General features: G+C 40.9%; 1 protein-coding gene across 1 annotated transcript in view; it reads left to right on the top strand.

The window, feature by feature from the left end:
- Positions 1-13,011, top strand: part of ANKRD44 (ankyrin repeat domain 44) — a 217,624-nt gene extending 204,613 nt beyond the window's left edge. Inside the window, 2 exon segments of the mRNA XM_040357119.1 lie at positions 4,265-4,344; positions 10,752-13,011. Of these exon segments, the coding sequence (XP_040213053.1) occupies positions 4,265-4,344; positions 10,752-10,957 (286 nt within the window). The 3' untranslated portion in view covers positions 10,958-13,011.
- Positions 13,012-13,633: the final 622 nt, after the last annotated feature.

Genomic DNA, 13,633 nt, shown 5'->3' with positions numbered 1-13,633 from the left:
GTAAAATACTCAGGCCAACCTCATTTCCCCGCACCTCCCTATTCTGGAGATATTTAAATACCCTCCCAGGCCTGGACAACCCGTGTGATTACCTTTGGTGTAGAAATTCCGGCCTAATGACAGTTTGCTCCCTCTTAACCACTTTGGGCAACCGCTCCTTCCAACAACTCAAAGACGTTTTTATTACTTGCTAACTTGCCAGTAGTTTTAAGTCATTGTGACTCTTATTTTGGTTATGGAATTTAACCACTTCAGGCCCGGGCCAATTCTGACACTTCGTTTCTACATGTAAAAATCATAATTTTTTGCTATTTTTTGCTAGAAAATTACATAGAACCCCCAAACACTATATATGTTTTTTTTAGCAGAGACTCTAGAGAATACAATGGCGGTCATTGCAACTTTTTTATCTCACACAGTATTTGCGCAGCAATTTTTCAAATGCGTTTTAAAAAAAAAACTTTCCTGCTTTATACAAAAAAATGGGCTCACTTTTTTTTTTTATGTGAAAGATGAAGTTATGCCGAGTAAATAGATACCTAACATGTCACGCTTCAAAATTGCACACGCTCGTGGAATGACGCCAAACTGCAGTACTTAAAAATCTCCATAGGCGAAGCTTTCATTTTTTTTACTGGTTACATGTTTTAAGTTACAGAGGAGGTTTAGGGCTAGAATTATTGATCTCACTCTAATGTTCGCGGAGACACCTCACATGTGTGGTTTTCTTCTGCATGCAAGCACACGGGGACAGGGGCACTTTAAAATATATATATATATATATATATATATATATATTATTATTGTTAATTTACTTATTTTTTAAAAATTTTGACAAAGCGGCGCCGTTTTTTTGAATGCAGAGGCCGGGTGTGACGTCATAACATCACGCCCGGCCTCCGACGATCATAGAAAACTTCCGCGACCATCTGGTCCACCGGAAATCTCTTTGATCACCATCTGGGGCCGGCGGATCCTGTCACCGACTCACTGATCGCTTCAGGTGAGTCGGTAGAAGCACCGGCGGGAGGGGGGGACGTCCCCTTTCGCCGCCCGTAGGAACGATCAAGCGACGGAACAGCCGCTATGATCGTTCCTTTGGTGTAAGGAATCGCCGGCTGAAAATGCCGATATCTGAATGATGCCTGTAGCTTCAGGCATCATTCAGATATAGCCCCACAAAGTCCCACAAAGCCCAGGACGTCATATGACGTCCTCTGGGTGTCAAGCGGTTAAGAAGATTCTTGGAGGTTTTTTACCATTAGACTCTGTTTCCACTAGTGCGACTTCTCATGCGAATTTGGACACATAAAGTCGCACGACAAGTCACAGCCCATTGTTTTCAATGGCACCCTTTCCTAAACTATGCGTCTTGGAATCGCACAAGTGAAAACATAGCCTTAAAGCTATAAAAAGTTATGAATACTAAGGTCACTGCAGTATTTTTTTTTTTTTTTTTCATATTTTGCATTCCCTAACTCCCACACCCTCTTGTCAACTTGCTAATGACATTTTTAACCACTTTCAGTCTGGGTCAATTCTGACATTCCTTTCCTACGTGTATAAAACTATTTTTTTTTGTTAGAAAGCTACTTGGAACCCCCAAACATATAATTTTTAAGCAGAGGCCATAGAGAATAAAATGGTGGGTGTTGCATATTTTTATGTTAAAAGGTATCACGCTTTAAAATGACAAGTGCCTGTGGAACGGTACCAAACTGCGGTACCTAAAAATCCCCATGGGCAACATTTTAAAAGTCTTTACAGGTTACCAGTTTAGGGTTACACAGGAGGTCTGGAACTAGAATTGTTGCTCCCACTCTTACGTTCACGGCAGTACCTCACATGTGGGATGCAATCGCCGTTTACATATGCGCGCAGTACAGGTACATCTGTGCGCGATCACGGGTGGCACTTTTTTTACAATAGCTAACAACAGTGCGATTCTCAGAGCAGCGAGGTCACCCCTCTGGTGCCAATGCTCTGGCAGTTGTCGCGGACTCCTCCCACTAGCTGCAGCAGCCACCCAGAATTTGGAGCTGTGTGGTCAAGTGACAGCTAGAAATCAGATTAAAGAAAAGGTATTTACACTGCTTTTTATTAGAAACAATAGGCAGCATTAGAAAAGGCAGAGGGAAGGCAACATGTAGCATACTTGGTAGAGAGCCTTTAATTCTTTTTTAAGACAGTATCAAAATGCCTGGATGGTTGGATTTCAGTCTAAGGCCCCGTACACACGACCGAGTTTCTCGGCAGAATTCAGCCAGAAACTCGATCGGAGCCGTATTCTGCCGAGAAACCCGGTCGTCTGTACACTTTCGGCAGAGGAAACCGACGAGGATCTCGTCGGGCCAAATAGAGAACATGTTCTCTATTTCCTCGTTAGTCAATGAGGAAACTTGGCTCGCCGAGATCCTCGGCGGCTTCACAAGGAACTCGACGAGCAAAACGATGTGTTTTGCCCGTCGAGTTTCTCGGACGCGTGTACGAGAAGTTAAATCTGATGGGCATTTGCCTTTTTTTCCCCCTTTAGCAATTATGTAGCACAGGTGCATAATTAATTAACTTTAATTCTGTTTTCCAGTTGATGTGCCATCACAAACATTTAGGATATATACCTAAATTACCCTCTTTTCTTGAACACCAAGACCCCTTACAATAATTAATAATAATAATAATAATAATAATAATAAAAAAACATTGTAATTAATGTGGAACTATAACAAATTTAATGTGAATCAAACCCCCCCCCCTTCCTAAAAAAACTTGTAAACCTTACTAATCACATCTTTTATCTATCTGTGCCCTTCTTTTTTTAATATAAATCTTACCTATAATGGGAATTACTTCTTACACTTTCGTTGGGCTTCCTCTTTCCTGGTGGCACCGATCTGCAGGGTCATAGAGCTTCTGCAGTGTTGTCACCAAAGTGCTCATGCACCCCATTTAGCTGAGTAAGTTAGCCATGTATTACTTATATGTGGCTTACTGACCTATATATAGTAATACATGGCTAACTTACTCAGTGATCACTGTTCTTTTCATTCCTCCCATGTTCTTGACTATCCCTTTGCTACACAATAATATATGGTAAAAAATTCTAATAAATACTTGTCCTTTCCAAAATGGTCCTAGGAATTTATTCTCAGCTAAATAGTAGGATCAGAGCTCATGATGCCCTTCCAGAACATTTGTCCCATAAAGGCTTGTACACACTATAAGAAAATCAGGTGAACATTTTTTATCAAAGGAACGATCGTCCGATTTTCTGATAGTGTGTACACAACATTCCACAGCCGATTCCAATCTTCTGAATAAAAAAACATGACCATATTTGGTCACCAAGCCCAGCCACCATGGGAACCCAAGACGTTGTTCTCAGCTAGGTGAGTTTAACAGAACTTTTTGTTATGATTTATTATTAAAAAGGGTTACCTGATCCTAATAAAAAACACAATGGGCTAGATTCAGATAGCCCGCCGTAACTTTGTGCGGGCGTAGCGTATCTCGGATACGCTACGCCGCCGTAACTTAGTGAGGCAGGTTCTGTATTCACAAAGAACCTGCTCCCTAAGTTACGGCGGCGTAGCGTAAATCTGCCGGCGTAAGCGAGCCTAATTCAAATTGTGAAGAGGTGGGCGTGTTTTATGTAAATAAAACATGACCCCACGTAAATTACGTCTCCTACGAATGGCGCATGCGCCGTCCGGAACGTATCCCAGTGCGCATGCTCCTAATCACGTCGCAAATAGTCAATGCTTTCGACGTGAACGTAATTTACGCTAAGCCCTATTCACAAACGACTTACGCAAACAACGTAAACAACGTAAAATTCGACGCTCTCCCGACGTCCATACTTAACATTGGCTATGCCTCATATAGCAGGCATAACTTTACGCCAGAAAAAGCCTTACGTAAACGACGTAAAAAAATCCGCCGGGCGCACGTACGTTTCTGAATCGGCTTATCTAGCTCATTTGCATATTCTATGCGGAAATCAGCGGAAGCGCCACCTAGCGGCCAGCGTAAATATGCACCCTAAGATACGACGGCGTAGGAGACTTAGTTTGAGTATACACTTAAAGTTGCGAAGGCGCGGATTCGGACTTACGACAGCGTATCTACTGATACGCCCGTCGTAAGTGTTACTGAATCTAGCCCAATGTTCATAAAAACATTTTGCCATATAATGGTTGTTCTTTTTATTTTTCCATGGTATGAAGCAGTTATAACAAATAACATTTTGTGTGTTTTAATATTGTAGGCCTATTCGTATAGCAAAACAAAATGGATTAAAGGCTGTTGTTGAAAAACTAATAAGTAAAGGGGCGCTTGATGAAAATGGTAAATAATTCCTGCATCAATTTAAAAATGAACCGAGCATCAATCTGTGGAGCATGCTTAGCAAAACATGTATGTGCATGTGTGTGCATGTTAGCAACTATGTTCTGGTCTGAGCACTTTGTTTGCTAGATTCTCTTATCTATTAAAAGCTATACCATATCTTTGCCACATTAATAGAAGATTGTATTTATTGCTTTATATTTACAAGTGGTTCAATTGATGTAATTTGTACACATTTGTTTTAAAGTGGAGTTCTGCCGGAAAAAAAAATATTAAAAGTCAGCAGCTACAAATAAAGCAGCGGCTGACTTTTAATATATGAACACTTACCTGTTCTGGGCGCCCGCGATGTTGGCACCCAAAGCCAATCTCTCTCTCGGCTCTCGGGGGCTGCCACCGCCATCTTCAGTAAGAGAATCAGGCTTCACTTCCCGGTTCCCTACTGCACATGTGCAAGTCGTGCTGCGCGATTCCACTGGTCCCAGCTGTCTTCTGGGACCTGTGTGTCTCAACAAAAAGACAGCGGGGGGGGGGGGGGGGGTAGGTGTCAGACATGGCGTAGGTCACCACGATCGCCGTGGTGATCTATGCCTGGAAGTGGGAGCAAATACCTGTATTACACAGGTATCTGCTCCCTCCTCCCCTCTGAAAGGTGCCAAATGTGACACCGGAGGGGGGGGGGGGATTCCAAAAAGCGGAAGTTCTATTTTTGGTTGGAACTCGGCTTTATGGAGAGCTCCTGAGCTTGAAAGTAATTACCATTGTAGATATTTTTATAGTGTTGGAATATGCCCATTTAGTAAATAATGTATTTTATCAATAGAAAGGGAAATTCCCTTTACCTTATGGGCACCATATTTGTATGCTAAATTAGAGGTAAACATCCTGGCAGCAGGATATTCTACTCCGTGTACTTGGCCTACTTATGTATGCCAGTTCTTCAAGTCATCAGAACTGGATTTTTTTTAATTGGCTTGTGATGTCAGTAGCATAAGACCTGCTTTGAACCCAAAAAATGTTGCTCATATTTAGGAGAATGCTGTAAATATGTAGATTTACCCCATTCTTCCCGTTTTTTCCATATTGTTTATAACACAAGCTTGGCCAAGAGCAACTTGTGCCTTAAAATTACTTTAGGCAGTCAGAATTTGCCTGTATGTATGACCATATCTTATAGATGAACTTCAGCCAAGACTTTTTTTCTTTGGACAGATTGGGAAAGGAATAGAATCCCTTTTAGGTTTTTACTGTGTTCTGTGACCCACTTTGAGGTGATTTCCAGACACGAACCTCTGCTAGTTTATTATTTCTTCTTGCGTCTTCCTGGTCTAGGGATGACTGCTCCTCTCTTGCCCTGGTGTTACAGGCTGTAATAAGAGAAAAGAAATTAAATAAAATCTCCCTAAAATAGCCATGGACAGCAACAAAAGCTTGACAGAGGTATTTAACCTTTCCACGTCTATCCCAAACAATAGCAATATTGCAACATGCAAAATTGCTCAAGTATTCACAGCATATTTGCACTTTATAACAGGCATACCTCCAATACCTTCCATCTCTAGCTCTGCAATTTCCTTATCACTCTGTTTCCTCCATTGACATATTTTTTTGGTCTTTTTCTGGATTTCGGCATCTCCAGCCATCTTGATTGGCCAGGCAAGGATGCATGAACATAGGAGTTCATTTATCCCACATTGGGATTGTCCAATGAGCTGCATGTATGTGACATGTTTTTATAAAAGCAGAACATTGTTTTAAGGCCACAGTTAGCAGTATTTGAACATTATTGGGTCAGCCACATTATACAAGCAGTTTATTTTTGTTAATATGAAGTATTAAGCAGGATAATGTCCAGTGCCACAAAGCCAAGAATTTTTGGAAATAGAAAACAATGTGTTATTAAAAGATATTAACAAAACATTAACAGCGCTAACATGAGCCTATAAATGGCTTATGAGTCTAACACTCATGTACTGCAATGGTTAATTGAGAAAATGTCTTTAGGACTATATATACACCACGTTGGATATCTCTAGTGAATATATAACAAGGGTTCCCACTCCTTAAAGTTTCATTGGTAGTAGTCCATGCAATTCCTCAAATGTAAAAAATTCTTTGTTAGAAGTGATCCCAAAGTGTAGGCATTTATCTGCTCAAATGCTGATAGGGACTCTCTGTGATTTCCCCCTTAAGATTTTGTACTCACCAGAATGTAGTACTTTAAAGCATTGGATACATCCACTTGTAGCAATCACGCATCGGTTCTCCTCCTCTGGTGTGTGATGATGATCCGTGTGCTCTAATCAGTGTAGCCGTTTCAGCGAAGTTCCGCATTTTACATGGTTGTCATACTGTCATACTAAAAACAGTTTTTAGAAGATCTTCAGCCCCTCAGATCCAAGGCTGCAGGTAACAGCAGCAAATCCTTCCCGTCTATAGAACAGTTTGGTTTCCGGTTCCTTGTGCAGCACTGATGTAGCACAACCATGTAAAATGCGGAACTTCGCTGAAACGGCTACACTGATTAGAGCACACGGGTCATCATCACACACCAGAGGAGGAGAACCGATGCGTGATTGCTACAAGTCGATGTATCCAATGCTTTAAAGTACTACATTCTGGTGAGTACAAAATCTTAAGGGGGAAATCACAGAGAGTCCCTATCAGCATTTGAGCAGATAAATGCCTACACTTTGGGATCACTTCCAACAAAGAATTTTTTACATTTGAGGAATTGCATGGACTACTACCAATGAAACTTTAAGGAGTGGGAACCCTTGTTATATATTCACTAGAGATATCCAACGTGGTGTATATATAGTCCTAAAGACATTTTCTCAATTAACCATTGCAGTACATGAGTGTTAGACTCATAAGCCATTTATAGGCTCATTTTAGCGCTGTTAATGTTTTGTTAATATCTTTTAATAACACATTGTTTTCTAGTACCATTTTATTATAATAGCTGCTTTTCTACTGCATAAAACAATCATTTATTCAACTATTTTTCCATTGAGCGCTAGGATCAGAATAATCCGTTGGCTATTTCTGATATAATTTTTTTCAATGTTTGGAAATAGCCTAATCAATATGGCAATAAATGCAGCTTTACATATTACCCTCCCTATTCACAATGGCCCATATTCGCTCTAAAAATCCGCGGGCTGCGCTTAAGGCACTTACACTCCGCTGTCCCAACTTACAGGAGCATGTGTTGTATTCCCCAAACACTTGCTCCATAAGTTGGGACGGCGGAGTGTAAATGCCCCGGCGTAGCCTGGCGGATCTCCAAGGGGGCGGCTTGTCTTCAAATTAAGCGCGCCCACGATTCTAATGAACTGCGCATGCGCCGGGCTTCAAAAAGCCCAGTGCGCATGCTCCAGTTCTCGGCGGAAAACGTCAATGACGCCGACGTGTGCGTCATTGACGTAAAGTCGTATTCAAGAACGACTTACGGAAACGACGTACCCGACGAAAAAACACGACGCGGACCCGACGCCATCCGTAACATGGCCTACGTGGGACTTGCGGAAATTTACTCCTCAAAATAGCAGGACTAAATTTCCGCTTACGCAAACGACGTTAGCGATGGTTACGCAACGCAAACTCGTTCGGGAATCAGCGTAGAAGGATCATTTGCATACGCAAATGAGTCCTTCACGTAAATGCCATCTAGCGGCGGCCGGCGTCATTACATTTAAGATCCGCCAGTGTAAGTGACTTACAGATGGCGGATCTTAAAGGAGTTCTCTAAGCTAAAACTTTTAACCCCCGCTGTGCCCGGGCTGTAAAACTATACAAAATAAACTTTCACTTACCTGCCTAGGCAGGTAAGTGAAAGTTTATTTTGTATAGTTTTACAGCCCGGGCACAGCGGGGGTTAAAAGTTTTAGCTTAGAGAACTCCTTTAAGTGTATCTATGCGAAAATGATTCTAAGAATCAGTCGCATAGATACACTGGCCAAAAAAGGGAGTTACGATGGAGTATCCTGAGATACTCCTTCGTAACTTCTATGAGAATATGGCCCTATATCTTATTTATGGAACTAGTTATGTCATACAGAGAGCTGCTATTAACCAAAGCATGAGGTGTAGTATCTATATGGACCAGGATCAAAGAGAAGTAATGTAATGCCATGTTAACTCAATTGAGTTGATTTAATGAAGTCAAATAGAATGTTCACTTCGCAAGAAAATCTCCAGTTTTAAAGGAAATTTTCACTTAGCTTAGTAAATGAGGTGAGGCTCTATTAACTTCAATTACCCAGTCATGTGCCAGCAAAAAAAAATTATTTTCCTTCCATGCGATTGAGTATTCTTTGTAAAATGAAATTTCACCACATTCACTAAGCTCTAGGGAAAATTCTCCTGAAAAATGAACTACCTGTTTGCATTTAGTAAATGAACCTTAAAGGGGTTGTAAAGGTACATGTTTTTTCACCTCAATGCATCCTAAAACATATGATCTAGTTTTAAGATATGGTATGTTTGCTGACAAATAGCCTTATAATTGTCTCCTTATTTAGATGGTAAACGCCTTTGCCCAAAGGCTTGAAAACATGAAAAACTAGTTGTCTTACATAAAGAAATGAAATGTTTGCGTAGGATTTGCTATTTAGATAGTTAACATTGTTATTAATAACAAACGACTAAAAAACTGTATCTGCTGTAATTATAGCAACTGACTCACTAAAACTAGTAGGGGGTGTTCCTGAAGCCCTATGGTTAATGGAAAGAGAGAGGGGATGAAAGCACAGTGAAGTGCCCATCAAAGGGGCTCCAAAAAAGGAACAAACTCCAGTATCTCTTAATTTATTAATCACAAAATATGAAACAAGTCACCATACCTTCGTTATTACCTATTACTAAAGTTTTTCATTTAGGTAGGATTCACCCCTGAATATACACTATATTGTCAAAAGTATTGGGACACCTGCCTTTACACGCACAAAATTTTAATGGCATCCCAGTCGTACACTGTAGGGTTCAATAATGAGTTGGCCCACCCTTTGCAGCTATAACCGCTTCAACTCTTCTGGAAAGGCTGTCCACAAGGTTTAAGGGTGTGTCTATGGGAATGTTTTACTATTCTTCCAGAAGCACATTTGTGAGGTTAAGCACTGATGTTGGACAATAAGGCCTGGTTCACAGTCTCTGCTCTAATTCATCCCAAAGGTGTTCTATCGGGTTGAGGTCAGGACACAGCGCAGGCCAGTCAAGTTCCTTCACCCCATCTCGCTAATCCACGTCTTTATGGATCTTGCTTTGTGCACCGGTCCAAATCATTTGGTGGAAGGGGATTATGGTGTGGGTTTTTTTTTCAGGGGTTGGGCTTGGCCTCTTAGTTTCAGTGAAGGGAACTCTTAAGGCATCAGCATACCAAGGCATTTTGGACAATTTCATGCTACCAACTTTGTGTGATGGCCCCTTCCTGTACCAACACGACTGTGCACCAGTGCACAAACAAGGTCCATAAACACATGGATGAATGTGCTTGGGGTGAAGGAACTTGTCAGGCCTGCACAGAGTCCTGATCTCAACCGGATAGAATTCCTTTGGGATGAATTAGGCCCCTTTCAGACTGGGGCGGGAGCCGCGGTGGCGGTATAACGCCGCTAAAAATATCGGCGCTATACCGCCGGGATTGCTGCGGGAATCAGCCGCTAGCGGTGCGGTATTAACCCCCACTAGCGGCCGATAAAGGGTTAATACCGCCCACAATGCGCCTCTATAGAGGCGTATTGCCGCGGTTTCCCATTGTTTTCAATAGGAAGGAGCGGTGAAGGAGCGGTATAAATGCCGCTCCTTTTACCGCTCCAAAGATGCTGCCGACAGGAGATTTTTTTGTCTCCCGCCAGTGCATCGCCTCAGTGTGAAAGCCCTCGGGCTTTCACATTGAGTCTGCAGTGAAGGCGTTTTTCAGGCAGGATAGCAGCACTATTTTTAGCGCTGTACCGCCTGAAAAACTCCTCAATGTGAAAGGGGCCTTAGAGTGAAGACTGCGAGCCAGGCCTTCTCAATCAACATCAGTGCCTGACCTCACAAATGCACTTCTGGAAGAATGGTCAAACATTCCCATAGACACACTCCTAAACCTTGTGGCGGGCCAACTCAATATTGAACACTGCGGACTAAGACTGGGATCCCATTAAAGTTCATGTATGTGTAACGACAGGGCGTCCCAATACTTTTGATAATATAGTGTATCTGTAAATGTAAATCATAGCTGTTTGTACACTGCAAAATGGATTTTAGGTTTAGTTTTTGCTGAATACAATGTTAAGTTATCTGTTTAAGCCTCCTAGAATGTCATTTATAAATTAATGTTGGCTTGCTTGTAAATGTTACACAGATGTAGCTTACTAATGTTTGGGCTAATTGTTGCTTTTGTCTGCGTTTGTGTCCAGGTCACACACCAGTGCTGGCTTCTGCTTCTAACAAAGATGTAGCTGAATGCCTGGCACTGTCATTGGCTCCCTCGATGTCTTTCCTTCCTTTCTGCACAATGACGCCTTTGAACCCTGTTAATAATAAAAAGGACGATGGCAGTAACCTGCATTCCCATGAGAATTTACTGTTACAATATTTCTCTCTAACAGCAGATTTTACTTGACAGATAAGGCTAAATAAATATGAAACAGAAGACCTTTAGACAAATAGCACAGTGGCGCTGGAATGTTCACTTTAATATGTCACCTTATGGCAGCAGAAGCATTAGAATCAGATATTACAGAACACCATATTATATCAAATCTCTAGTCCTTATAACTCTGCTAAACCTTTGCATACTAATGGTAATGAGCAACTGAATGATGACTTTAGTTGGATCGATTCCTCTGAATAGAGTTTCTATAAACTTCACTTCTGAAAAAAACATCAACATCAGGCCAAAGCACAGTCACATGAGGGTAGGCTTTACATTTATAAATGGTAGCTGGTAGACAGAGATCTTAAACAGGGTCCCACAACGCACATTTAAGTGATTGCACATTCTGCCAAAGGTACTGCCCCCCACCCCCCACCTGACTGCCCTCACAATGTATCCCAGGCTCTGATATCCTACCTGCAGATCTGGAACTGGTATGGTGGGGCGTTTCGTTTATCTCCCCTCCAGTGAATGAACAGTGGAGCAGCGTACGTTACTTGCAGGTTTGGCTCTCACTTCCCGGCTGATGTGGCCAGGGAAGATGCTAATGAAGCATGATCTGTGCTCCATTAGGTTGCATTCACACCTGAGCGTTTTCAGCTCATAAAACGCTCGTAAAACGCCAGAAATACGCCTAAAAAACGCCCAACAAACAAAATCCCATTAAATTCAATGCCACCTGTTCACATCACATCTGAGCATTTTGTCCCCTGAATCAAATTGCTTGAAAAACTTCATAAGCTCAAAAAAGAACATGAGCTCCTTTGGGGCAGATTACAGGCGTTTTTCTGCCTTTTACATTGGTGACCTGAACAAAATTGCGGCAAAAACACGGTAAAAACATGCGACTTTGAAACGCTCAGGTGTGAATACAGCCTTAGCTTCAGTGGAGGGCAGAAGAGGCATCCCAGTAAAGAAAACTGTCATTACAGTGTGCTATCACTAAAAGACATTAGTGGCCCTCTATTCGAAAGCCATAAAATTCATTGTAAAATAAATACATAAAATAACAAAAATATAGTAACATTTAATAATTAAACAACACTTTTTTTTTTTTGTCCCTTGCTCCTATGAACACACTCAATCATAAGAACTTAAACACAAGCAATGAGTGCGCCTGCATATAAAAACATATTGCATAGCATACTAGCTCATTATGATTGACTTACCTGAGATCAAAGCCCCAGAAGCACTCCTCGTTACCCTCCTCAGCCGCCGCCATTTGTCCTCCGAGTGCCTTCCGGGTATCGCCGCTCCGGCGCTGTGACTGGCCGGAGCGGCAATGACGTTAAGTTAAGTCTTAATCTATGCTTACCTGTAGGTAAAAGTAGTCAGAGAGGGTTTACAACCACTTTAAGAGCTGGTGAAACATGATTTGTGTAGCACTCTTTATTTTACTAAACCATTTATCATAGAATTGATGAGGTTATGTGTAAGCTGGTCAATGTAAACTAAAATGAATACACTATTTCATGTTATTCTTTTTTTTTTTAAGTTTTGCTTCTCACTGTGTATATGATTGTTTAGCACTATGTTCTTTTTGTCTTGTTTGTATGTATGCTGTACTAGTTTGTTCATAGCATAGCTATCTAGGGAAGAAAATAGAAAATAAAGATTTGGTAGTACAGTATAAGGCTTGTCCACTTAATTTTAAGCTGATGAACTTGGATACAATATAATCAAGCATATGTTTGCAACTACTTTAATTTCCTATACAGAAGTTAATATATTTTGTATTTTCACCCAAAGCCACTAGCTGATTTACCAGAAAGTATTTATATATGAAGACTTTGCATTGAGAAGAATGAAATGTTGTAATATATGAACTATGAAAAAAATGAGAACATGATCCATACTGTACGAATCCTTGGCATGGATAAGCATGGAAGATTGTGGAAAAGATGCTCTGCTTCTCTGATCAGTAGTGCTGGTACTAATTAATATGTTGAATTTACGAATATTTGTCAGAATGGAGTGAGGGTCTTTTACATTAAATTAAATCAGTTAAAATATCTACCAAAGGCGTTGTTTGTTTTATTTTGTCATGTTGCAGTCAATTCTAAAATGTTAGATGTTTAATCCAAAATTTGTAAAAAGGAAAAAAAATGTTATGTCAATAATAGTGAATCAGCAGAAACGACCTTTCATCTGTCGAAAAACTCAATGTAGGCCCAGAGAACATATTAACTGAGCCAAAGACAGATACTATGTGCTTCGGTCCCTTTCATGTAGTACTTGTAATGGTAAAACCTTATATTCCCTATTTTACCAGCCTCCAGGCTGCCATATTGCATTTTACAGAATATTACAGGTCTGCAGACTAAAAGGGAAAAGTAGTTTTTAATAACATTCAATTACAATATGACTTGTGTCACAATGCTAATCTTTTCCACACAAAAGTGGAGTTACCCTTTAAGACTTTGGTTGGATGTACTCCTATGTAGGGATGAGCTTCAGATTCATCCAGCTACGAATTCAAGGGAAATTTTCTGGTATTCAAATTTGGCCTAATGGAATCATTTTTGGGCAAATTCACCCAGGTGAATTTTGAATCAAAATTCCTAGGGAACAAAAGTCATATGGAACGTTAGATAGAAACAGGGAGGTATGGGTGGCGCTGCCCAGGGCCACTGATAAGCCAGT

The sequence above is a fragment of the Rana temporaria genome, chromosome 6 (assembly GCF_905171775.1).
Source record: "Rana temporaria chromosome 6, aRanTem1.1, whole genome shotgun sequence".
NCBI classification, from domain to species: domain Eukaryota; kingdom Metazoa; phylum Chordata; class Amphibia; order Anura; family Ranidae; genus Rana; species Rana temporaria.
This window is presented reverse-complemented; position numbering and strand designations above follow the sequence as displayed.